The sequence below is a fragment of the Amphiprion ocellaris genome, chromosome 18, assembly GCF_022539595.1.
Source record: "Amphiprion ocellaris isolate individual 3 ecotype Okinawa chromosome 18, ASM2253959v1, whole genome shotgun sequence".
In the NCBI taxonomy this organism is placed as follows: domain Eukaryota; kingdom Metazoa; phylum Chordata; class Actinopteri; family Pomacentridae; genus Amphiprion; species Amphiprion ocellaris.
In genome coordinates, this window is record NC_072783.1 from 13,135,738 (window position 1) to 13,163,455 (window position 27,718).

General features: G+C 40.8%; 1 protein-coding gene across 1 annotated transcript; it reads left to right on the forward strand.

The window, feature by feature from the left end:
* The first annotated feature begins 6,215 nt into the window (after positions 1 to 6,215).
* Positions 6,216 to 27,042, forward strand: hs3st3l (heparan sulfate (glucosamine) 3-O-sulfotransferase 3-like). Its single transcript, XM_023272843.3, has 3 exons — positions 6,216 to 7,006; positions 23,748 to 23,977; positions 25,867 to 27,042. The coding sequence occupies exons 1-3, from the start codon at positions 6,522 to 6,524 to the stop codon at positions 26,253 to 26,255; spliced, it is 1,104 nt and encodes a 367-aa protein (XP_023128611.2). The 5' UTR covers positions 6,216 to 6,521; the 3' UTR covers positions 26,256 to 27,042.
* Positions 27,043 to 27,718: the final 676 nt, after the last annotated feature.

Below are 27,718 nucleotides of genomic sequence, written 5' to 3' on the forward strand. Positions count from 1 at the left end.
AGCCACGTTCACCACCCCTCTTTTGTTTCTTTTGGCCAGCAGCTACAGCCCTTTTACTTTCACCATTATTTTCATCTTAGTTGATTCACGTTAGTTGAATTAATTGTTAATAAAGTTGGGTTTTTCCCCATTCTCACCTTACCTGCCGTGTCTGTCTAGTTTATATGTTGCCGGTCTCTTTGTTTATTCGAGCCTTGTCAACTTTAAAGAGGCCGTAACACACTACTGTGCTCCAAAGGAGCACTGTCCTGTTGTCAGACACCACATAACAGGAAACTCTCTCATATTAATGGCCTGACAGGTCAGAGCAGTTTTGGTAACACCTGGGAGACTAAACAGTATTCGAGAGGCAGTTTTAAAGTTATAGCCAACTGGTATATATTTCATGGCTTGTCTCTCTTCTATTTCTTTGATCACATAGCTGGATGTGCTAATGCAGTGATTTCCCCCTTTATAATCCACATTTAAAAGAAATAAACATCTTAATTAGATTGGTCCATGTTAGCAAATATCTGTATCAATCACTGTATGACTTTTCTGTGACAATTATTCATTGTTACTGACAATGACAAATGGTTCATCTCTATTAATGAGCTCTGTCAGACGGAGGGCTCACATTTTTTTTCAGAAATAATGCAATTTTCATTGCATAAACCTGTCAGAATCAGAACAAACAGAAGCTAACAACCCTGACACACACTCCATCAATGACAGTGATAGCAGCAGTGAGTCAAGACTCTCTGCTATGATCATTTAGATGCCTTTTGCACAGATGATATTGGAAGATTGGCAGAGAGACAAAATCCTTCAGTGTGGCCCTGAATCAGAGTCTCAGTCCTCATTAGTTTGTTGAATGTGTCACGCAGATATACCCAAGGAACCTTCCTTAAACAAATGAAAAGAAATAATACCTTTATCTAATTTTCACTTTGCCATCACTGTTAACTACTCATTGTTACTGAGTTCTGACCATATTCAATCCTCTGCTTTATCATCTATTGTGGTGGTAACAAACATTTTGCTCCCGAGTTAGTAGGTAATGGTGTCTTGGTTTTGGTTTATAAATCCAATGTCTTTGTAACTGACAGGCCACTACCATATCAATGTGCAAAGTGTCCCTAAGTTCTGAGATCCATGCCTTTCTTGTTAGATGCAATTTCAGAAGTCCCAGTCTAGATGACTTAAAATGGAAGCCCTCAAACTGATGTCGCAGTGTCTATCCCATACATATATAGTCTATGATGTCTGCTCATATTTGGGCTAGATAGGACATGGGCCCTCTATACCACGCCTCCACTCACAGTCACCACTGCATGGACTCTAGCTGCGCATGATGTTACCAACACCAGTTTCTGCAATATTTTGGAATTCAAAGTGAGGAAGCATTGTCCACTTTTACATACTGTACTATGGGCTTGACTGAAAAGGATACTAATGACCCTGTATTTTTGGAATGTGCAGGTTTGAAATTTTTTTAGTCTTTCGTGGCATTGAGCAGTTTTCACTTCAATGAATGAGGCGCCATCTTTTTTATCTAGTTTCCAGGTCTTCTTAATACATCCATTGTCCTGAACAGGCAATGCGTAATGTAAAGATGACATTACTGTGAGGTTTCTGCTTTTCCTAATTACTCCGCCAAGGAATGCGGCAGAGTTATGTGACGATCGGCGTTGGTTTGTCTGTCTGTCTGTTAGCAACATTACTCAAAAACGGACTAATGGATTTGGATGAAATTTTTGGGGAAGGTCAGAAATGACACAAAGACCAATTGATTAGATTTTGGCAGTGATGCGGCTTGTAGTCTGGATCGACGGATTTGTTAAAGATTTCTGTATCAGTGTGAGATAGCGGCATGGAGTCACTGTAACTATGACTACAAGTGAACACTATGTCAGCTGCCTGCTGACGATTACATGATTGCGATCCTACTAAACATTCCACTGCTGTGGACTTATTGGGACTTATCCCAAAATGATACATATTTAGGTCACGTGATTACATAACATACACATTCATAATGCATGCCTGTGCTCAGAGCAAGGTCATTTTGTTTGTGGATACATTTACATTAAATGGCCACATTCTATGTTGCCGTGATTTCTGATCATCAGTAACTAATAAACAAATGCTGCATTTCTAAAAAAAAAAAAAAAAATGCTGCTTTTCTGACAATGCCGCATACCTTGGCGGAGTACTGCATTCTCTGAGTGCTTTTTGTCTGCTGTCTCTAACATAGATAAGAACAAAAGTTCTTTTGTTAAAGGGCAAAAAATTCCAGAATAAAATATATGCCAGATATATTATATTAATGAAAAACCAAAGATAATTACAGTGGAAAAAGGTTTCACTCAAACTAAACAATGTTACAAAAGGATTTCATTCAAAAATTATGACACACAACTTGAAATTTCTAAAAAAAACATTTACCCTGTGGTCCTGAGAGATGTTAATACCACGTCCTTATGTTTGAAATGGATGGTGAGGTCAGTGATCAGTGAGTGCGCTTCATTAGTTGTTGACTCTGATTGGCTTGCAGGTATAATGCTGTCTGCTAAGTGACTTATGGCTGTAATTTAGCCTTGATTACATATACCATTACTTTGACTCTAATTAGACTGTCACTCAGGGCAGGGATGAAGGATGCAGTGAAACTGGCTGCAAGGGATTCATACTGAAAAACATTCTTGTTGACAAATATGGTGATTTGAAGGGAGCTAACACTACACTAAAACACTGCTGAAGTTTCTAAAAATTGATGACAGCTGCCGGAAATGTAAACTCAGAGAAATCTCATCAGAAGTGACTCATTTATATTCTAAAAAAATAAACATTTCTAAAAGCTTTTCATTTCATACATCGTGATGCAGGAGTGTATTAATCATCTTGCTCCCTCTCTGTGCTGGATAATGAATCACTGCCTGGGCTCTGGCCCTGACCCCAGGGTCACGCTTTTATAGAAGACCACTTCATCACGGAACAATCTGCCAGGCGACTGCAGACAAAAGACACACAACCTCACCTGATGACCTTGTCTCATGATCCATGGAGGAAGGTTGGAAAATAGAATAAACACTATATAACAGTATACATACAGCTGTTCATCACAGTAGAGCAGCAGTTTATAAACTTGATTCTTCCCCTCTTCATAAATGTTTGTCATGTTCAGATGAAAAACAGGATACTTTCGGATGACTTTGGTGCTAAGTGTTATTGAGTAACTGGGACACAAAGATTTTCTTATTTCAGGGTCAGTTGAGCTCAGTATAGAGCTTTTACAAGGCTGACATGAGCTGGGTGACTCCTCTGCCACTAACGACAACATTAAAGTAAATTAATGTAATTTTTTTTTTTTCAAATTTCATATCTCTTACATACAAGACAAATGTGTAAATCTCAGGAAATACATTTTAAACAAGAAAAGCATTCAGAGAGCGCAGTACTCCACCAAAGCTGCTCAGTCGTTGTATGATTCCCGATGGATAAGTCAAAATAAGTTGGCAGCATTGGATTTTTAGTAGGATTGCAATCATGTTCACTTGTTATAATTACAGAGATGCTGTGCCGCTATCTTGCAATGATACAGAAATCTTCAACAAATTCATGGATCCAGACTATAAGCCGCATCACTGCCAAAATCTAATCAACTGGTCCTTGTGTCATTTCTGACCTTTCCTGAAAATGTCATCCATGTCTGTTTTTGAGTAATGTTGCGAACAGACAGACAGAAAGACAGATAGGCAAACATATACCGATTGTCACATAAGTCCGTCGCGTTCCTTGGCGGAGTAATAAACAAAATATAGAACTACTAAATAGTCATTTAAATAGAAGAAAATGTTTTTGCCATATGCTTCCTGAGCTTTTGTGTGGTTTTCTACAAAGCACTGCTGACATGCTTTGAAAAGTATGAAAACAAAGTACTTCCCTTTCACTTCTATTAGATCTGTTGTGATATTTACACATCTGCTTTAGAGCTTTTTAAATACACAACCACACAGAAAGTAGCTAATCTATGCAAATAATGCATGAAGGCTCGCGAGTTCAACTTTCTGGTTACTCCCATTCTCCTAATATCGTGTGAATGCAGAATTAGCTCCTGCAGTGTCGATTTTGTTGGGTCTGAGATACTTCAACTGAGTTCAAATCCTAACCTATAAAAATAACATACTGCTCAGGGGCATTTTGCATGTAATGTCTGCGAGTTTTTTCCCATCATTTTACAGCGTTAAAATACCATAAAATGGTAAAGTAAAGGTCATAGGGAAGGGGTCACTAGTCATAACTACATGGTATTGCTGTGTTATTCACACACCTTTTCATGATACCAGACTACAAGCCAAGCTGAATCAGGTCCAAATTCTATTCCATGTATAGAATGTAATGTAACACAATGCAGCGACCCAATAACCTAGTGGTCAGGGCACTTACAGCATGGGTGCAATTGAATTCAAGCCAAGAGTCACCACTTCATTTCCTGATTGCTCCAGACCTACTAGATGTCTCTTTTTCATTACTTTCTGCTGTTACTGTCCAATAAAAGAAAAAAAGAATTTAAAAAATTATATTTTAAAATCTCTGCTCAGTGTTTCATTATCTTCAGTTTTATTCAGGTTTGGCTATGGTCTGTCTTTTTTGAAAATTAACACGTGTACACCGGGTCAGGTAGGTTTTCCATGGGGCTGTTTTTCATCTTGTAGCTGTAGGGACCTCCACTAGAGTGGCTCTACAAAACTGTTAAAGAGGACCATTACAGAGTTGATGACAATGAAGAACATGTTTTATTCTATAAACTCAAACATCCTCAGATGCTCTTGCATTAAACATTTGACCCTCTGGGTTTACTGAGGAATTAATCTGCCCAGTGTGATGGAAACTGGTCAATAAAGTGTTAATGAGACAGAAAACAGGACAATGATAGAGGGACTAATAGGGCTCCATTTTGTCAGACTCGATTAGATTATCTCTTTTCACTCAGCTCAGGATGAAAAGCACAAAGTGAGGGCATTTAAATTGTTTTTTTTAAGTGTCAAAAAATCAAGCGTATCCTTGCGTATCTGCTATGTAAAAATGACTGTAACCCTTCTCCCTTGTGGTGACTAGTTGTTTCCCTCTTTACAACAAACAGAAGACAGGATGTCCACATAATTCAAAGTTTTATCTTGTTGAAAATGAATGGTGGATCTTTTTAGTCATCTCGGGACAATGCAGTGGTTTTATGGCATGGGTCACATCTGCTGTGGGATAATGACAGGGGTAAGCCAAATGGAACATGAAGTATGTGCGTATTTGTGTGTGTCAGTGAATGTGTGTGTATGTGTGAGCGTGCGTCAGTGCACGTGTGGTTGGGAGGGGGAACTAATGAGTCTCCTATGAGTTATTACCCGTACCTTAGCTCACACTCTGCAATAATAAAAGCCAACATTGCAGAGCTCCCGAACAGGAGCAACTCACCCTCCTCTGCTAATGCAAGATATAAAGCATCCACTTATGATGCGAGAACCTCACTTAGGATCAAAAGTAGTAAATTATTTCTTAAATAATGTTTGTCACTTTTTAAAAAATGAAGTATTTCTAATGAAAACTGTTTATCACTCTGTAGATAAGTTTTGAAGGCATTTCTGAGTGATTGCTGAATGTGGGTTCATACAGACTGTCATTTGGGGTCAGGATCAGCCAACTGTTGGCAGCTGCCCTATGTAGTCTAATGCTGTCTAACCACTAAGCCAATTATGCCATAGGTCTTAGAGTACAGAGTGTCAGCTGAGTGTAATAAACCCAGATCCAAATGGCACCGATACTTGTTTACTAACTGATCCCCTGATCAAAGTATTTTAAGAGGTGCATCAGTATTTGTGAGGCTAGGGGTAGAAAGAGTTGGGTTCTATGTAGTATAAGTTGAAGCCAATATATGACAGAATATAAACCTCTAGATCACATTAGACAAGCGGGATAATGGCACATGTGAGGTGGTCTGTGCTCCATCTAATCTATCCAGAGTCCCCCCAATAAATAATAGTGGAATTAAACACGCCTCAGGCCATGACACTCCAATCAAAAGCATCTGAGGAGAGAGAGGGAGACACACAGTGAGAGATGCCTGGGTCCCAGTGAGATGAGCCGTGGTGGAGAGAGGCAGAGTAATCCTGTGGAATGGGAAGAGAGAGAGAGAGACAGAGAGAGAGAGAGAGAGAGAGAGAGAGAGAGAGAGAGAGAGAGAGAGAGAGAGAGAGCGAGATCCCCGCAGTAGCCCGGCTCGGATATTACAGCTTTATTCCTCTCCCCACGGTAAGTGGACGCACAGCCTGGATGTCACGCAAAAACTAGTTCCACTGATTTACTGACTGATTAGCTGGTTAGGGCAGGTGGGGGTGTTCAGTGCGCTCCGGACGCGCGACATGAAGGAGGAGAGCAGGTGAAGCTCACTGACAGACTCTCCAAGAGTTGTCGGGATGTTAACGGCGTTAGGATGTGAGCTGAACTTGTGATAGAATGGCCTCTAATCTCGTATGGCTCTCTGAGGGATGGCAGCTTTTCACCACCACAACCATCATCCCCACCACCATGCGAGCGCGGACCTGCGGCGCCTCTTCCACCGGCTCACCATCGCATCCTCTCTGAGCATCCTGTGCTTCTCCTTGGTGTATCTGCTCACTGGATGCTGCGAGTCGGAACTGACAGAAAACTCTGAAATCAAGTCACCCACGCGCGAATTCCTTGCCTCGGGGTCAGGATGGCTGTACGAGAGGAACGGAACCACCGCTGTCAAAGACGGTGCCACCGCGGCTGGAGAAGTGGCGTTCAGCAGTGGTCCCGGGCTGGAGGCGAACAGCTCGGGGAAGGAGTGGACAGCCACCCGGAGGTTACCCCAGGCTCTCATCATAGGGGTTAAAAAGGGAGGCACCAGGGCTCTGCTGGAGTTTCTGCGGCTCCATCCGGATATCCGCGCCCTGGGGTCCGAACCGCACTTCTTCGACCGGCATTACGCACGGGGATTGGACTGGTACAGGTACGCACACATAACGCATGAACTCAAACTTAGAAGCAGCATTCAAATTACGACTGTTCAAAACGGATTGCGACTCGCCTTTTCTTTTCTTTTACAACGTTGATATACTGTATATAAAAGAGAACTAGTTTTACTTTATTTTTTTGTTCAAAAATTAGAAATATTCTCACTCTTTCGGCAGACTTAAAAAGAATCACAATGTGCTACAAAATGATCACCTAACACCTTAGTGATTGATGACTTTTTAAAAAATTGAACAATGGACTTTGTGCTGCAGGAAGTTTCTATATTACAATCAAACAAATTAGGAGCCTCTAGCCTTTTCTTGAAGAAACGAATCTCTTTGTGGTGTTTGCATACCCCAACATACCCACAGCTATTCCACGGAGGTTTAGGTGACAGTCAAAGAGACTGTGCCATCTGGCTATGACAATCTGTGCATGCGTACATGTGTGTGCCTGCAGTGTGTGTGTGTGTGTGTGTGTGTGTGTACAGTATGGAGGGAGAGAGCAAGAGTTCTTACAGAGCAGCAGAGTAATCATCTCTGGAGCCGGAACCAGATGTTACTGTTGTCATGTGGCTCTGTTCTTGGCCTGTTTGGTGAAAACGTGGAAATTCTCAGACAACAGAGACACATTTAGGGGGTTTAGAGGAACCAGTTCTGATTGGAGTCACTCAGAACTGTTTGAGGAAATTTGTGAAGGTACATGTACATCAGTTGAAGCTGGGGTTCACATGTCTGAAGCTCATTCTGCTTTTTTCTAATTGTGCCTGCTGTAAATTCCTGCACCTATAGATCCACATACTGCTCCAAATATGACAGATTAAAAATGCATCCAAATCAGGACTGTGTGGCCTGCAGTTAACCAGCTTAGCTTACAGTACAGTATTGGCTCAGCTCTGGGAGCCTGTATGCCAGCAACAATTTAACCTATGATAGAGATGAAGTAAAAGGTTGGATATCTACTTCCTAGGTGTTGCTTTTACGTTGATGTGACCTCACACACAGAAAAACACATCACCACATCAAAGCTGTGGGATGTAAACAGAGGGAAAATCAGGAAGTAGTGAAAAAGCTGCTGTGGCCTCTTGTGTCTACCAGCTTTGTGCTCTGTGTGTGACACTCGATGATGTGCATGTGACACCAGACTGTCACTTCTTTCCCTTGGAGCAGATGGGCCTCGCTGCATGTCGAGCCACTTGACATCACTGTCAGCTCTGTCAATTGACCTCTGACTCTGGGTCACTTAACGTTGGGAGTTAATGATGTGTTCACACCAGTTCATAACAAACAGCGCACCCAGAGCACACAGACAGACAAATCACATATGTGTCTTTGTTTCTGATGTTTGAGAGAAAGAAAGTACAAAAAAAAAACCTTTATCAAGTCAGAGAACATTAGTAAAGGCAGAATTACAATGACATTATTTTGTATCAGTCATGATAATTCACAAAAGCAATTGCTGATGAGCTGGAACACATATCGCTAGGACAAAGTCAACAATTCAATTCAATTCAATTTTATTTATATAGCGTCAGTTACAGTCAAATTGTCTCGAGACACTTTACAGAACCCATATGCCTGACCCCCAGAGCAAGCCAAAAGGCGACAATGAACACAAGACATGATACACCGCCTGTCCAAAAAAAGAGTCGCCACCTGGATTTAACTAAGCAAAGAGCCTTCCATTGGATAATTACTGCAGTGATGAACAACTTATTTAACCCTAGCTGATGCAGTGACTAGTGGCTTCTCATTTCTTAGACAACCTTGTTGGAAGACATATCCTGCACCAAGGATGCTAATCTGTTTCAGAAGGGTGAAATTATTGACTTGCATCAAGCAAAGAAGACAACTAAGGAGATTGCTAAAACTACTAAAATCAGGTTAAGAACGATCCAAGGCATCATTAAAACCTGAAGGACAGTGGTGAACCATTGTCTTCAAGGAACAAATGTTCATGTGCCATGTGGTCATGTGGTCTGATGGGTCCAGATTTACCCTGTTCCAAAGTGATGGACGCACCACAGTAAGAAGAGAGGCAGATGAAGTGATGCACTCATCATGCCTAGTGCCTACTGCACAAGTCTGTGGGGGTTACGGCTATTATCTGGGGTTGCTGCCTTTGGTCAGATCCAGGTTCAGCAATGTTATGTGCCCAAAGAATGAGGTCAACTGACTACATAAGTATACTAAAAATACCAGGTCTTTCCATCAGTGGAGTTTTTCTTCCCTGATGGCACAAGCATATTCCAAGATGACAATGCCAGGATTCATTGGGCTCATTTTGTGAATGAGTGGATCAGGGAGAATGAGACATCATTTTCACATGTGGATTGGCCACAACAGAGTCCAGACCTCAGCCCTACTGAGAATCTTTGGGATGTGCTGAAGAAGACTTTGTGCAGTGGTCCGACTCTCCCATTATCAATGCAAGATCTTGGTAGAAAATTCATGCAACTCTGAACAGAAATGAATACTGTGACATTGTAGAAGCTTATCAAAATGATGCCATCGCGAATGTGTGCCATTTTTCAAGCTAAAGATGGTCCTACGAAATATTGGATTGTGCAACTTTTTTTTGGACAGGCAGTACTTGTCAAACAGCAATTTAACTAGATGACTAAACCACCTCATGTTGAAGGAAAACCAAATTAAAGATGAATCAGAAACTAAACTAAGATGGGAGACTCTTGATGAATTGTGAAAAACAGTGGACAGTGGAGAAAGAGACAAGAAACGTGGTAGAAGATTGAGGGAATGACACGCAGCAAATGGCCATGGATCAAACTCGAATCCATAGCCACTGCATAGGGGACTATAGCTCCTGTTTATGGGTTGCCCGCTCAACCAGTCACGAAGAACTTGTCCCCAAAATAACTGCTGAATTCAGAAAGCGAGTAACTCTTACTGAGTTTATCACCATAGGTAAATCTATTGCTGGCTTGAACAGATGTAAGCAATGTTTCTGCAACATACTATTTATGCACATTTCAAAGTATCGTATTAGAATATGTCTAAGGGAAAAGCAAAATTTTAAATAATTCACTTATTTCTGCAAAAAAGTTTTTATTTTTGCTTGAGGTGGGCTTTTTTCTTCAAAAAGTTAATGCAGGAATGGAAACACCTTTTCTGAATAAATTCTGACTTTGAGAAAATGAAACTCACGTGACTGATCTAGTGCTTCCACTTTTTTCATTGCCTTAGCCTCCGGACAGCATAAAACAGATGACATGACCAGATGACAGGAAATATTTTTACTGGCTGTTTCCATGGCATATGTGTCAGCACATTTTAAAGTACTGCTTAGACAAGGTTAATAGAAACAGCAAAATTTTTAAAAACTGTCCTCAGTTTCTTCAAAAAACTTGCTGGAAATGGTTTTTGACACTTTGTAAAATGAGTTAATGTTTATGGACTTTTTTCTGTCAAGTTCTGTCCTAGTGAACAATGAGCTCAAATAGCTGATCAGCTGTTGCCGCTACTTTTGTCGTTTTCGCCTTTTGACAGCTTGGCCAACACAGGCTAAAAGAATAATTAAAACTTGTCCGAATGAGTAGAATTCCTGCAGTTTTGTCCCCCGTTCAATCTTGAAGAGACTTTATAGCAGTTAAAAACAACAGTTTTTTTTTCCCAGCTTCTTGTATTCTGTTCATTATGGCCATGCATAACGTTGCTTATACCAACCCACTTTAAAGACAATGCACAGTCTGGTTTAACTGCTTATACGAAGTCCTGTTTGCATCTCAAAAGCTCACTTTAAATTCATATGACAATGACCTGTTTACAGTTTCCAAACATTTTTCGCTAACCTGTATATTTTGTGCCACATTACTAGATTTCAGCAATTAGCCTCATGAATACAATTCCAATGAGTTATAGCCACAAGTATAAAAATAAGACCTAGGTTGTAATAAACCAAAGTAGTTCTCAAAGGCAATGGTGCAGGTTTCATATCAAACAGGGGGTCAGCTGTTGTCCTACTGGGTCAACATGACATTTCTGTGCAGATACTTTTTATATTTGACCCTATCACTTCAGACTAAAGAGGATGAGCTACACTATATCTCCCTGAGAATCACTCTTTTTCTGTGTGAGAGTAAAATAACATTTGGCTTCAGCAGGGTAATTGAGATCAGAGCCCCTGACAAAGATCCACTAATGGTGTTTGGAGCGGAGATTGGATCTGGAGGAGCGCTGCGATGAGCCTCGAGATGCACTGGAAGTTTCCTCCTCACTGTGCTGTCTGGGATCGATAGCGCTATCTCCTCACTCTGACCTTGGGTTGACTCCAGCATTAGAGCGGTTAGCGTTGGTCAGCTTGGCTTCTGTTACAATTAGCAGGAAGCTTTATCCTACATTGGCATAACTCCCCCCCGCCCATAGGCACACAGGGGTCATGTTACACTTGCAGCTTTTTCTCTCCATGCAGCTCCAGAGGAATCCATTAAAATTGCTCAGCTGGAAATTCACATCACATTCATGATGGTTTCTTGCTGAAAGATGGCATGACAGGCCAGCAGTGAAAAAGACAGATAAAATGCAGGGAGAGGAGATAAGGCTTGGGTGAGCTGGAGGTTAAGGGTGAAGTCAGTGTTACCGCAACCTCACACATCTCTGCTGACCTTTGATTCAACCCTTGGGACTGTCATCAGAGCTGTGTGTGTGTGTGTGTGTGTGTGTGTGTGTGTGTGTGTGTGTGTGTGTGTGTGTGTGTGTGTGTGTGTGTGTGTGTGTGTGTGTGTGTGTGTGTGTGTGATTAGTGTGTAATGGCTGAGTTCTTCTTCAGGTTCTGTCACAGTCTAGAGACTGTTTTGTCCTCCAGACAGCCGGGCTGGTTGTATTTTGTTCTTGAGGTACAGTGAGATTTATCAATATATTATTGACTGTGAGTTACTGGCACAGCTTTGACCTGAGAGGTTCCATTTTCAGTTATTTCCAAGAAGTCACAGAAAAAAAAGAAAAGAAAATGCTTGTTTCAAACAAAGACAAAGCTGTGTGTTTGGAGGCTGAAATAAGGCTGATGTGTAACCCGCTGACATAAACTGATGCTAACAAATTTAATAAACCAGAGTTTGTTTTTTTTTAATTTTTAAATGGTCTAATCTTATTAAAATATACTTATTATGTTTAAAAAAAAACTCTAGTCTCCAAGTGACTTGTTTCCCTTGGTATTCATTCTTTTAAAGTACAAAAACCCTTGTAAAAGGGCTTTAAGTTTGGACATGATGGCTACATTCATGGTGCTACGCTAACTGACTGATGCTAAAGAGAAATGGAACTAAGGAGGACAAATAAGCTTTAATTCAAGCTTACTGGAAGGTAGTGACACGTAAAAGTTACCTAAAACATACATAGAGCAAGACTTAACTACTGATGCTACTCCGTGTTGCCAACTTGGCGACTTTCTCGCTAAATCTGACGACTTTCCAAGTCCTCCTGGTGACTTTTTTTTTGTCAAAAGTGACTAGCGACAAATCTAGTGACTTTTTCTGGTGTTTTGGAGACTCTGACATGAAAGTTCGGATTGTTCTGCAGTTACTGTCTCAAGGAGCAGCATGTGCTGCTGTGAGCTCCTCCCCATCCCAAAGCACAGCCGGTCAGTCTAGTAACCCCACAGCATCCCACTGTCTGATTAGAGGAGACGGCAGATGAATGCCAGACGGCAGATGAATCGCGCATGTGCAAAGTCGCTGCAGATCCCGTCCTGGCTTACAGAGCGGGATGTAAATGAAAATGTGTCATGCTAAAATAAATCACTGCATTTGACTCACACAGCCTCTAGTTCAAAAACATATTTTGGTGTTTTATACTCATTTTTTGTCTCTCCCACAATGTTATTCCTCTCTCCTACAACGTTGATTACAATTACATGCAAACTGGAAAATATGCAAATTAGGCGATGACGTCATTTACTTCTAGCAACTTTTAGGACAGCCAATAGCTACTTTTCTTACTGAGGAGTTGGCAACACTGATGCTACTCTACCTTAAAATCTGATGTAGTCACTAGCTTCTCTCCTCTCACACTAGTTGTGTTAAGATTTTTTTCCTTTACATTTTTAAATAAAAAACAGAAAGTGAAAATTAGGCTTTCATTCATTGCTTTTAAGTGAATAAAATCCATCTCCTGTATGTTATTAACTGTCAAAACCTGTCAAAAACCTTTAGCAAGCAAAGTAAAAAAAAAATCTTTGTGAAATAAGAGATTTTAAAAAAATGTTTTGCTGTTTCCTTTAACTTTTTCTAATACTTCAAAATGTGTTTAAAATATGCTTTGGACAAATGGATAATGAAGATTTTTCTAAAAACCTGGATCCTATGTTACCACTGTTAGTAAACTAAGCAGCCAACAAGCTAATCTTTGCAGTTAGTGTAAGCATTAGTTGAGATCCAGCTGTGTAATTGTCTTTTATAAAACAAACTTAATTGCCTCTTTGAATTGAATTATTCCTTTTATATTTTAGGTGGTTGTTTGATGTCCTGTTCAAGATCTTGCACTCCATTGAGTAAAATGTGACATTAATTTTGTCTTCCCCTCTGGTTAGCATTAGCCAAGGGTTAGTCATTAGCTACGAAACTGTTGTAGCTGTTGTAGTTTTTTTCATTTTTTGTAGTTTTGTTCACTGTTTTGCTGGTTTTGAGTATGTGATGTTTGCTTTTCCATGTGGCTCAAGTCTTTGTGATCCTGTTAGAACCACTTCTTGCAGATTTGATCAAATTCAGGACCCTTCAGTCTGGCTGTAATGAGAGAATTTCCAAAGCTACTATTTATAAATGTGATGGCAAGAGTCTCCAAACTTTGTGTATCTTTATGGATTTTATGGAATAGTTACTTTTTGAAAGGAATCAATATTTTGTAAATTGAATTCTATCTCTGAGGACATTAGCTTTGTAGAATTAGTGCTGCAACAGCATTCCTCTCTGAACACACAATGACAAGAATTGGGGACTGAATTTGTTCTGTCTTTTCAGAGTCAGCTGCTCTGATGGGGCCGATTCATTTGCAATTCATATTGAACTCGTTAAGGGTGGCTTTTAAATTCATACCCATACATTGGTGGCTTTGTCCTGCAGTGACACAGCACATGGTGCTACTTGTGTTTTTGTGTTTGTACAATGGAGTATAATTGCCATGCAAATCACAAAAGAATGGCTGCCAAAACATTTGATGTTCAGCAGAATTCAGTGGGCGGGAATTAGAAGCGAACACAAAAGGCGGATTTTCTGATGAATCAGATTTGTTGACCTGCAGGAGAGAAAGTGAGTGGCATCAGCTATTTTATATGTTCTGTACTTTTGACATGTTTTTGTGCTGTGCAATGTCACAGCGATGTGTCAAGTAATTAGAGCTATAAGAACAGATTTGGTTGTTGCTGCCATGCTGGGTATTGTTTGGGGTTCAGGTGTGGTCTATCCTGTCCCGTACTGTACTGGAGGTGATCACCATAAGGCCCAGATGGGTGGGGTGATCCGGCCCTCATTAAGGTCCTCCCCTTGGGGCTTGGAAAGCATAGACAGGGGGGTCTGGGGCCCCTCTGTGATGGATGTCTCCTGGAAGTGGACAGGGCACAACCACAATGGACCTACCCCTTAATGGTCCCCCATACAGAAGAAATGGATGAGTGGTTCCCCAATAACACACATGTATGCCTACGACACACAAATATGTACCCAAATCTCACATTTGACTCATAAATAAGCAGTCAGGTGTGTATAATAAACACGGTCAATGTGCTGCATCTCTTTGATTGGCTATTGTTTCTTCCTTCGATCAAACATCAAAGATAAACAGACCAGATTTTACATCTTTGATCCAGCACACCATCAAATCCCTACAATTCTCTCCTGCATATTTGCTGCTATATGTGATGAACAATGCAATTGCTTCACAATTGTTAAGACACACACACAACACACTTCACATGACACAGCATGCTACTGATGGGGCTCCAGAGGGTCCTGGCTCCCCCAGTCTCCACCTGCCACACTTGGCCCCAGCTGAGGCCCAGTGCTGTATTACCATTCTCAGTCTCTCTTCTTCCATTTACAGCATCTCCTCCTCACTTCATACAGGCTATCATACTGCACTCATGTAATCTCCACTGTTCCTGCTTGCACACCATCCACACCCACCTACATGTATTTATCCTAAGCCCCCACAGGATCAATAGCCAGTGGCCTTGGCTGGCCTGAGGTTATTCACCAGGGAGGTGTGCTGAAACATTGGAAAATGGATGACAAAAGAGAGGTTCCTCAAAGGCAAACAGAGGCTTATTATAAGCTGCTGGATAATCCCTTTGTTCATCATACTGGATGTTTGATCTCACACTCAGTAGTAAATGAGCAGTATAAGGAAGTAGCTAAAAGAAGGGGTTTAAACTGCCACTTAATTCTTCTGTCTTTCTGGGGGGGATTTCCTCTATAACACATAGTGTCTCCAGCCAGCTCTATTCACCTGCCAGTGTTTGGCTCCAATACACGGGAGGTTAATACTGCCCCCTTATCCCTATTCCACTCCCCTACTGTGGAGAAAACTGAGCCATCCAGTAGGAGTCACTGCTGTGGCAAAAGGAGAAGATCTTGCACTGACCTCGCACTCCGACTGGCTAACCTCTTAAAAAGCAAAGGTGGAAGTGACACGACATTTGTCTTTTCACTGCCAAACACGATAAATTTGTGGTTCACGTTAGCACTGTTATATTTTAATCCATTATGGTGGGGGTATGTCACTCCACTGTTCGGTTCAGTGGGGAGCTGTCATGTTGTCAGTCTTTATTTACAGTCAGTGTGTGGAAAAAGAGAGAGCTGGGAATGCTTTTATGAATAAGAGAAAATATGTAGGCCTATTTAGGAATGACTACATCCATTAATGGCTTTGTACCATTAAAGAGTCAGTGTGCAGCATTTAATTAATCTGTTAGCAGAAATAGAGTATAGTATTCATAATTATGTTGTCATTGGAGTATAGTGACCTGTCATTCAATCATTGTGTTTATATCAGTTCCCTTAAAAGGCAGCAGATTCTCTTCAATGGAGCCTGCCACAGAAAAACACTGGTGCTTGTCATTTTACACCAATACAATCACATGTGGAATGGTGAAGTGTTAGGGTCAGGGGGAGGAGATCATCAGTCGCAACTACATGGTGCGCAGTGACATAGCTGGATGTATAGACTACTGTTAGTGGATAACTGTAATACTGAAGCAAACTTTAATATGTGATGGTTGTTGGGCAATTCAGAAATGTCTTTTTTTCATTTCTAAGTGGATTTATGGACATTTATTATTATTTTGGTCCTGTAATTTTCAAAAGATTAGGGAACCAAATTCAGTTATTCATTTTTCCCAAGTCACAAAATGTATAGAAATAATTGACGTTTATCTGACAAACAAAAACCACACTTCTGGAATTACATCCCTTTTTATATTTTTCTTCATGAGCAGAATAAACTAACACACACAATTTATGAATTAATTATTCTTATCATTTTTATATATAATTGAGAAATGAAAAGTAAGACTAACTGCATTACTAAATTACTGATGATAGTTTCATCAAAACCTTCAAAATGTTACAAGGCTGTGAAAACAAAAATATACATGTGGTATATGTTACACTGACAAAGTCCCTCACACTATATAGTATACTTTAAATGTCCCATATTTAAATGTGTGTGACTCAGCTACAAAGTTGAATAACTAGAATATCCTCTAGTTCGGTGATATTCATGTTACAGCTCATCAAATAAGGCCTGCAATAGGTTTATAACTGGCCTGCCAGCACTTTTCCGATTCACAAAGAAAAGAAATTGACTCATATTTCATGTTTTTATTTTTTTTATATAGTAAATGTTCAAAAATGTCCCTTTGCTGTTAGGTCATGTGACTCATGTATTTTGAAAATGAATAATTTCATAGAAAACATTTTAATATGTGGTCAGTTTATCTGATAAATATTAATATTTATTTATTAACGAGGCTCTGGCCTCCTTTCATTTTCCAAAAGAGGCCAAAGCCAGCTGAGTGTCTCTGCTCCTATTGAACACCAAAATATTACATCACAAGGGACTAATTATAAAACAGTAGAAAATGGATGTGAAAATATAAATAATGATGTTTCCTGTTCTGCTGAAAATATCAGCCAAATTACTATTCTTTGGCTTTGCCTGCTGAGCTTGAACTCAGTCAGTGACATTGTTTGTAATTCTCAGAAAGTGTTGCATAACTTAACCTCCAGTCCTCGTTTATTCAGGCATAAATGAAACTGAAGTGACAGACGCACGTCCTCAGGATCACAAAGTTTTCTCTGCCAAAAGTGGTAGAAGGCCATATTTAGTTATTAGAAAAACTAACAGCTATTTTGTCTGTCAATTAGCAAGTTTGTGCTAACCCTATATTAGAAGCATATTTATAATGGATCTTTACTTTTGATGGTGCTCTTAGGGGCAGCAATTAGCTTTTTGCGCTTAGGTAGTGGTATGGGACTCTTGGCTCTTGGCTCTGCACAAACAGATTGCTAATGGAGGCGCGTTTGTATCCACTCCCATCATTCCTTCATCAGTTACCTACCCCTTTCATTTAAAACACTCTAGCAAATGCTCTGAAATGCACACTCATACTCACACACACACACACACACACACACACACACACACACACACACACACACACACACACACACACACACACACACACACACACACACACACACACACAGACTTTAAAGGGTCTGGTAAAAATCCACCACACCCACCCTTTATGTCTTCACAATGTCTGTGTGCGTGTGTGATTTTTCTCCTTTAAATGTGTCATTTTATACGTGTATGTGTGTGTGTTAGACTGTGAGAAATGGGTCCACTGGGACAACAGTATCATGATGGCAAATGCTTGACTAATGAGTGAATAATGAGTGTATGTTTGTGTTTTGCAGCATGTGTGTGTGTGTGTGTGTGTGTGTGTGTGTGTGCGTGTGTGTGTGTGTGTGTGGAACAGACTGTGTGGCTCCTCCTGCTCTGGTATTGGAGTTAAAAGGGAAGTCTTCGGGCTAAGAGTGGTGGTGAGCTCTGCCTCACACTGAATAGATCAAATGAAATCACTGTGTGTGTGTGTGTGTGTGTGTGTGTGTGTGTGTGTGTGTGTGTGTGTGTGTGCGTGTGTATTTGTCAGATTTAGAGAAGTGGGGCCACTTTGGGGCGTAGGGGGTGGCTGTATTGACAGGAGGCTGTGTTGCAGGCGCATTTGAAACTTGAGCCGATACCAGAGGACAGAGCATCCTGTCCTCACTTTTATCAGCTGAGTGTGTGTGTCCCCTCTGTTCTGTCGCAGTTGTCCTCCATTTATTAAGGTTCCATTTATAACTCCTTGGGAACCTTTTTTTTTAAAAAATTGACTTTGTTTTGTGATACATCCCTAAAATAGGAGACTGCATAAAAAAATAACAAAGGCACCTTGATATCCACTAATGACTTTTCTTATTATGACAGAGACAACAAATTCAAAAACAAAACCTCACATAATACAGTGAGAGTGACGGTGAACAGTTTAAAGCTGCACTACTTAAGGTTTTTTTTAATGACAGTGGATCAGAAGATTGAGTTACACTATCGTTGAAAAGTTTGGGGTCACCCAGGCAATTTCATGTTTTCCATGAAAATTCATACTTTTATACATGTGCTAAGATAATTGCACAAGGGTTTTCTAATCATCAATTAGCCTTTCAACACGACTAGCTAACACAATGTACCATTAGAACACAGGAGTGATGGTTGCTGGAAATGGGCCTCTGTACCCCTATGGAGATATTCCATTAAAAATCATTTCCTGCTAGAATAGTCATTTACCATATTAACAATGTCTAGACTGTATTTTTGATTAACTTCATGTTATCTTCATTGAAAAAAGTGCTTTTCTTTCAAAAATGAGGACATTTCTAAATGACATCAAACTTTTGAACAGTGGTGTAACTCCAAACTACACTACTGTGACCTCTGTGGAGCATTTTAGTGCCATTCAGCTCCTTGTTCTGGTTCTATTGCAACAGTTTTACTGCTATGGTTCAGTGTCGCTGCCTACTCAACCTGTCCAGCTGAAATGTTCAGCACTAAACAACAGAAAGACAAAGCTAACAACCAGCTGGTAAACATAATAGAATATTTTTTCGTAGGAGCTAGTAAAGGCCAAAAGCAGATCTGAAAGGAAAGTGAACCCTAGATTTATATTTCTGAGGAGAACATGAACAAAACCCTGAATTCAAGCTAATTTGCAGTTCAGTTGTGTTTGTTTCTTAATTATCTGTTTACAGATTGCTTCATTACTCACAAGGGACCAAAACAAACAAACAACAATAACAACAAAAACACAAACTGAAAAAAATCAATTAGTGCAGCTTCAGCATTTGGCAAATACAATATGAGGAAATTAGCAGCATCACTGTAACTGTAAGAAAGGATGGTTGGTGAACCAGCACTGGGGTCCTGGGCGCCAAGGCTCACTGATGTGTGTGAGAAGAATAGGCTGGTCCGTGTGGTCTTATCCGATAGAAGAGCTCCTGTAGCTTTTCCGTTCAGGCCAGCTTCAGTCGTATGCAGAAGAAGATCAGCTAGATTTTATAGATAGTGGTAGACAGGCGTCTCCAGCATCTCTTCAGTTTCTCTAGATTTGCTGCTTTGTCATTTTGAGTCCCTTGTGTAGTTTGGAGCGCCAAACTGCTCGGTCAGTGCAGGTGGACGTCCATGATGAAAGCTCCATGTTGAAGTACTAACTAATAAAATGTTATTACTGCTATTATACATCACAGCAAAAATCCTTAAGAAACCCTTTATACATGTTGTTGATGCTACTTTGACACATACCGCCTACCTAAACGTTGCAGATCATGTACCTCCTTTCTAGGCAACAATCTCTGGTAGTTGCCTCTTTCAGCAGGATAATGATCTCTGCAATACTGAATAACTCTTCAGGAACGGTTTGATGTACATGGCCTCCAATTTCTGCACATCTCAGTTTGATCAAGCATCAGTGGGATGTGCTGTAAAAACAAGTCTGGTCCATGTAGGCTCCACCTCACACTTTCCAGGACTTAAAGGATCTGCTGCTAACTTCTTGAATTTCTTGAGTCCTCGACCGGTTAGAGCTGTTTTGACAGTTTGAATGGGGCCTACACAATATCAGGCAGGTGGCTGTTTGTTTTTTTCTGAAGATTTTGCTCATCAAATTTGATATTCAGAAATCCATATTCATTGAAACTCTGTTTTCACTTTATTTTCCCTTTTACTAGAAATTATATTCATGGAAATTGCAGCAACAATTTTGAAATTGCTAAGCTGCTTTCTTTTACAAATTTGAATGTTTTTCCGCCATTTTAGACAACTAGTGATTATCATTCATACCTGAATGAAATCAGTGCATGAAGAGTAGCAATTAGTTTCCATTAGGAAACTCTTGAAATTTTGTGTTATAAATGAAAACCAACGACTGCCTAGTATGCAAAAAAAGTACATGTATATGGACTGTATACATTACATTTGAAGCCAGTCATCAGAAATACAGTATAAAGTATAGACAATTTGTAGCTAAAACAATGCAGGTATTTAAAGATAAGATAAGATAAGATAAAGTTCTTTATTTCTCCCCACTTCAGGGGAAATTTACATTGTTACAGCAGCTTTATTTACAATATATACAAGGGTGGCAAAATTTTTTAACAGAAAAAATAAAAATAAAGTTTAAAAGTGCAGAGATGTGCAGTGCAAGAATGTCAGTGCAAATTTTATGGTTTGGGGTGGTAATGATATAGTCCAGTTTATGTTAACATCAGCCAGTGATGCTGATGTTGTAAAGTCTTATAGCAGATGGGATGAAGGACCTGCGATAGCGCTCTTTCTTGCAGGGTGGATGTCTCAGTCTGCTGCTGAAGGAGCTGCTTAAAGACCCCACAGTGTCATGCAGTGGGTGAGAGGGATTGTCCATGATGGATGTGAGCTTTGACAACATCCTCCTCTCACCCACCTCCTCTATGGAGTCCAGGGAACAGTCCAGGACAGAACCGGCCCTCCTGACCAGTCTGTTTAGTCTCTTTCTGTCCCTTTCAGTGCTCCCTGCTCCCCAGCAGACCACTGCATAGAAAATAGCAGACGCTACCACAGAGTCGTAGAATGTCCTAAGCAGAGTCCTGCACACTCCAAAGGACCTCAGTCTCCTCAGCAGGTGGAGACGACTTTGGCCCTTCTTGTACAGGACCTCTGTATTGTGTGACCAGTCCAGTTTATTATTGAGGTGAACACCCAGGTATTTGTATGTGTCCACCATGTCAATGTCCAAACCCTGGATGTTCACCGGTGCAGTCCGGGGTGTCCTCCTCCTGCGGAAGTCCACGATCATCTCCTTCGTCTTACTGGCGTTGAGCTGCAGATGGTTTCGCTCACACCAGTCCACAAAGTCAGAGATGACCATCCTGTACTCCCGCTCGTCCCCTTCAGATACGCACCCAACAATGGCTGTATCATCGGAGAACTTCTGGAGGTGACAGCTCCCAGAGTTGTAGTGGAAGTCCGATGTGTACAGGGTGAAGAGAAAGGGGGAGAGCACTGTCCCCTGTGGACCTCCATGCTGCTGACTACCACATCAGACACACAGTCCTGAAGCCTCACGTACTGTGGTCTGTTGGTGAGGTAGTCGATGGTCCAAGCAGCCAGGTGACAGTCTACTCCCGCTCCTTCAAGCTTCACCCTAAGCAGAGAAGGCTGGATGGTGTTGAAAGCACTGGAGAAGTCAAAGAACATGACCCTCACAGTGCTGCTGGGTTTCTCCAGGTGAGTCAGTGATCTGTGCAGCAGGTAGACGACTGCATCATCCACTCCAATGTTCGGTTGGTAGGCGAACTGCAGTGGATCCAGATACTGGGTCATCTGGGGACGGAGGTTCTTGAGGACGATCCTCTCCATGGTCTTCATCAGGTGAGAAGTGAGGGCCACAGGTCTGAAGTGGTTAGGCTCCCTGGGGTTCCTGGTCTTAGAGACAGGAACCAGGCAGGAAGTCTTCCATAACAGAGGAACCCTCTTCAGACTCAGGCTCAGGTTAAAGATGTGCAGCAGCACCTGACAGAGCTGGTCTGCACAGTCTCTAAGGAGTCTGGAGCTGATTCCATCAGGACCTGCAGCTTTCCTGGTTTTGATCTTTTTAAGCTCACTTCTCACCTGATCAGCTGTTATGGAGAGGCTATTTAAACAAGCTGATGTGCTGATTCAAAGCTGTGTATGACCATGCTGCGGCTGTGTGTATTTGGTCAGTCATTCAGGTGTGGCAGGTGTGTTGGCAGATGTCCCTGAGTCCCAAATGGTCCTGTGGGGCCTCTGGAGTCATTTATCTCTAAATGAGTCCCATCTGCTGGGCTTCTGGTATTGAGGTGAATAGAGTGAGGCACATTCAGCAAAAGACTCTTGTGTTTGTGCAGAGCTGCCGTCACCTGCCTGTTTGTCTGAAACACTGCAGACCTACTGTATGGACATGCTGTCACTGCTCAGGCTGTCAGAGGATGGTGTGTGTCAGAGTGACTAACAGAGTGTGGGGTCAGATGAGGGTGTGAGTGTGTGATCACTGTACACTCTGATATGACATGGCAGGGTTATCACAGTTTATTCAACTCTTCAGGAAAACATCTGTATGCAGTCTTAACTTGAACCAATTTAACTCTGCGCCTACCCATAAGTAGGTCTTTTAAAGCTAAGCTAATAGCTAAAAGTTACTCTTTTAGGAAAATGCAACTTTTAGCTTTCTTACCACGAGTTAGATAAAAATGCCAACACCCTGCTTATATATTTGTTTGTTCAATATGAAATTGGAACTGGGACATGGTTAGCTTAGCATATTTAAAATTTGTGCATGAGTCTTAATGCTGCCAGTCTGTATCTCAGCTAAGTTAACTGTCCATGTTTAGAGGAACGCTCAAATAAAGTGGTTAAGTGTGTATCGAAATGATGAAATGGTCCTTTGAAATTATGTTAACCACATTATAGAAGAATGCTTTCAAGTTACCCATTATTCATGGCTTGTTTTCTACATAGATTGTGCTGTATTTTATACCATTTTCAGTTTATTGTATTTAGGATTTTAACCACAATAGATTCTAAATGAAATAAACTTCCTGGTCCTAAATTAAATGAAGAAGAGCTTTAAACCTGAAGGACAGACAGACACTACCATTCAAAAGTTTGGGGTCACTTCGAAATGTCCTTATTTTTGAAAGAAAAGCAGTTTAAAAAAAATGAAGATAACATTAAATTAATCAATCTAGATATTGTTAATGTGGTAAATGTGTATTCTAGCTGGAAACAGCTGATTTTTATGATTAATGGAATATCTACATAGGGATACAGAAGCCCATTTCCAGCAACCATCACTCCTGTGTTCTAATGGTATATTGTGTTAGCTAATTGTGTTGAAAGGCTAATTGATGATTAGAAAACCCTTGTGCAATTATGTTAGCACATGAATAAAAGTATGAGTTTTCATGGAAAACATGAAATTGCCTGGGTGACCCCAAACCTTTGAACAGTAGTGTATGTCAAATTGATTTTAACTCCCTGAAAAGACAGATTTTTTGTTATGTTATCTGTTATATAACTGGTTAATTTCATTTATATTGAATAACATATATCATATGAGCTTTACAATGGTAAAAACTGAACAGTACCTCTTTCTACAAGTATGAAATTAACTTGTTTATTTCAATGTACTCCCAGAAGTATGATGCCCAAAGCTCTGGATGGCCAGATTGTTATGGAGAAGACACCCCGCTACTTTGTTACTGTGGAAACACCAGCACGAGTCCACGCCATGTCGCAGGATGTGAAGCTGATTGTGGTTGTCCGTGACCCTGTGACCCGAGCCATATCTGATTACACACAGATTATCTCCAAGACTCCTGACATCCCTCCCTTTGAGAGCCTGGCCTTCAAGAACCGCACTACAGGTACACCGAATCTGTTGTTGGAGCTTCCTTTCACCCTGTTTATAAACGATTATATATTCCTTTGTCATAGATTATCTCTTCATAAAGTAGCTTCCACTTGTCCACAAGAGACAAGTACACAAATATAAACTTGTATCTACTTATAACTACATTACAGTGTGTTGTAAACTATTTACTAAATGTTTATATACTGCTTATGTTACGGGTCTCAAGCGTGAGTCCACAATAACAAATGTGTGTATGCAGCCTGTATCAGGTGGATAAAGCAGGAACAATGAAACGTCAGTGCACCGCGCTTCTTTCCAGATTGTTTCTCTGTGTATGTTTTATTAAACACATCGAAATCATGAACCAAGCTCATAAACACATTTCTGTTGTACACATTCCAGTTTTTTCATATTTGTTTGAGTCCTCAGTTCGCTAAAGTCCATCACTGCATTCCAGTTTCTCACATTTCCAATAAAGCACAATTTCATTCTGATGTGCTACCAATTCTGCCAGAAACACATCCTCAGTGACCTTTTTCTTGGTCCAATAAACACTTGTACTCATTAAAGTGCATTAATTTTCACAGTATACAACTGGCCACAATACTGCTGCTTATTTTCAGCATCATCCAAATTAGTACATATTGTCCCTTTTAATTTGCCAAGCTTGACACTTTGCCTCTGTAATAGTTACAGGCTACTGAAATGTATATACTAGAAAATGCTTATGTTAACGTGTAGCAAAATATTTTTAACAGAACAACAATTCTCATGTTATTAACAATCAGTGTTCACTATGAACAGTATTAACTCAGTTGTACTAAGTACATGTAAATCCTGTTAATCTCAATAAACAATGTAAATATTAAACATTCATAGTGTACGGGAGCTTTCAGAACACTTTACTACTATTTTTCTACTTATCAGACCATTTTCGCGGCACTCGCGATGACGTCAGCAGGAGAAAACTCCGCCGAGACCAACTAACTTTCTTTGTCTTTATGTATGTAACTGTTTCAACAACATTTCAATACTGAACATTTCACAGACAATCACTCTAATAAAGCGCGGCCTTTTGAGGTAGAAAATTATAGATTATTCACAGTTACCAACCTGTATCAAGTGGATAAAGCAGGAACAATGACATGTCAGTGCACCGCGCGAAACAAAGTTTCCGCCCCACCGCTGCCTGCACAGGACTGCTATTTTTCAGCTTCAATAACACAATGACAGTTTATTTAGCCCTTATTATTATCGACACACATGTACATCAATGCTAAATGGGAGAACGTAACATTTTATTCTGCCAAAAACAGGCAAGATCAGTATCACTCTCTCATCTGCCGGGAAATGGTTAACTTAACTTAGTACAAAGACTTGAAATAAGCGAACACAGCCAGCTTGGCTAAAGGTAGAACAAATTCACCTACCAGCAACTCTGAAGCTCATTATCCGGGGCACTGGGCCTAAACATTATGACAACTCCTGCCTAATATACTGTTGGTCCATCACATGCTTCTAAAGCAATGTTAGCTGATTATCTTTCATGTCCTGTAAGCTGTGAGCCATTGTGGAGCAGATTTGTCTTAACACTTCCCCCCAGCAGCCTGACAGAAGTTTAAGGTTGAGCTGTCCTCAGACCGCTGCTGTCAGATACTCATCACTGCTGACTGGGAGTATCCCACAAGCCTGCTGTAGTGTGGACATAATGATTTGAGCCCAATGAATATTGCACATTTCTTATTTCGTTCCCTTATCCTTGACATGCAGCATTTCTGTCAAATAGTATTCATATTGAGTAATAGTGTTTTGGCAGGCTGATTATATAAATGAGAATTCAATGGTGATCTTGAAGAATCCTGAACTTTGCTCTCTCTCTGCCTGCTGTAACTTTGTCTCTAGGTCAGATCGACTCTCTGTGGAGCCCGCTGTGGATCGGCCTGTACGCCCAACACATGGAGCGCTGGCTAGCCTGGTTCCCCAGGACTCAGATCCATCTGGTCAGTGGAGAGAGGCTCATCTCAGACCCAGCCGGAGAACTGGGCAAAGTCCAGGACTTTCTGGGTCTCCAGAGAATTGTCACAGACAAGCACTTCTACTTCAACAAAACGAAAGGCTTCCCCTGCCTGAAGAAGCCGGAGGGAAGCAGTAAGCCTCACTGCCTGGGGAAGACAAAAGGGAGGACGCACGCCTCCATAGACCCAGAGGTGATGCAGAGACTGAGGGATTTCTACAAGCCACATAACCAGCGCTTCTATCAAATGGCAGGGCAGGACTTTGGATGGCAGTGACTCTTCGATTGTGTGGAACTAAAGGCTTGTGTTGGCACTGCTTTTTTTTTAGACGCCTATGCAAATCTGCCATCTGATTGAGACAGATGCAACGCCTCAGTGCAGAAAAGAGAGCCAATTATCTGCTACTGACCAGCAGAGCAGCATCTCAGAGACTTGATGAAACCCCAGTGTCAATACATTCAACTCTACCCATCAATCACCCTGTTCAAGTGTTTGAACGTCAGCCATGTTATTTTATATACCATAGATGTTCAGTCCTGGTGGTTTAATAAAGCATTCCTGTGCAAAGGTGGTCATGAGACTGTGGTTGCTACAGGTTGCAGCTGTGTAAATGTTGAACAGTGAAAACACAATGTAGCTTTTAGTGTTGCGGGTCTGCAGTTCAATCCTGATGCTTAGTAGGCTGTAGAGGCACAAGGAACTCAAGCCGATGCATTTTCACAATTCAGAAATTCCATAACTTTCTTTTTGTACCTATTTGGTCAGTAGTCTCACTGGTTAAGGATTTAAAGGCAATCAGTGCATACATGTTGTGTACCAACTTCCAAGCATTGTTTCTGAAAAAAGAGGGGGATGAATGTTTTATGTGGCAGAGGAACAGAAGGGTGAGCGAGAGAATCTTGAGCTCGGATATGACTGAGTGGTTTTGTATTCTTGAATAATAAATGTGGATAAATGGATGTAGAGGAGCTCATGTGGATCACTTGCCTTTTGGCACATTTATGTGTTGGGCTTAGGTTAGCATCCCACTGCAAAACCAGCCTACTGTGCTGTACCTTGTGGGGGTGGGGGTGGGGGTGGGGGGGTGGGGGGGTGGGGGGGGGGGGGGATAGAGACCACTGGAGGACAACTGAAACAAGACCAGGTCAAATCAATGTAAGGATGTTTAACCTATCAATGGCCATTTCTGTGGACGTGATATATGAAGCTCCTGCTTCTGCTTACAGGGTTGTCTGTTTTCAGTTTGCATGTATTTGCACTAGTTTGAAAGCATAAAAAATAAAACTATTTTTATGCAAAGACATTTCTTTCTCACTGTTCTTTTTGCTCACTGTTGGCTATTGTTATAAGCCCTTACTGAGCCCTAATGGGAAAGCATCGAATTTATGTTGAATGTTGAATGACATTAGTGCAATTGCTTTGCAAATGTAAATCTGTTTACGTCACTGATGTAGGGGCTCCAAACTGCCTCGCTGATAAGATGCAGAGTCTGGTGGTCCCTGTAATAATATGAATAATGATTTTTATGTTGTGACATAGTTCATTTTGCTTATTCTGTTGGATTGTAAGGGTGACTGAGTTCAAGATAATGAGAAAATAAAACACTTCCCTGTATGTGTGCATGTGTATGAGTTGAAAAAAAATGATTCACAAATTAAATTGTTGTTGGCTATCATTGTCAATGTCATGTTAAGGCAACACTGCCACCATGTGGACAACAAAAGGAACTTTTGAGGAAA

Bases quoted from the DNA above. Each gene is read 5' to 3' on its own strand.
- hs3st3l (XM_023272843.3), top strand. From the start codon at position 6,522: ATGGCAGCTTTTCACCACCACAACCATCATCCCCACCACCATGCGAGC. The intron at 7,007-23,747 runs GTACGCACACAT...ATGTACTCCCAG, and splicing joins CGGGGATTGGACTGGTACAG to AAGTATGATGCCCAAAGCTC. The intron at 23,978-25,866 runs GTACACCGAATC...CTTTGTCTCTAG, and splicing joins CTTCAAGAACCGCACTACAG to GTCAGATCGACTCTCTGTGG.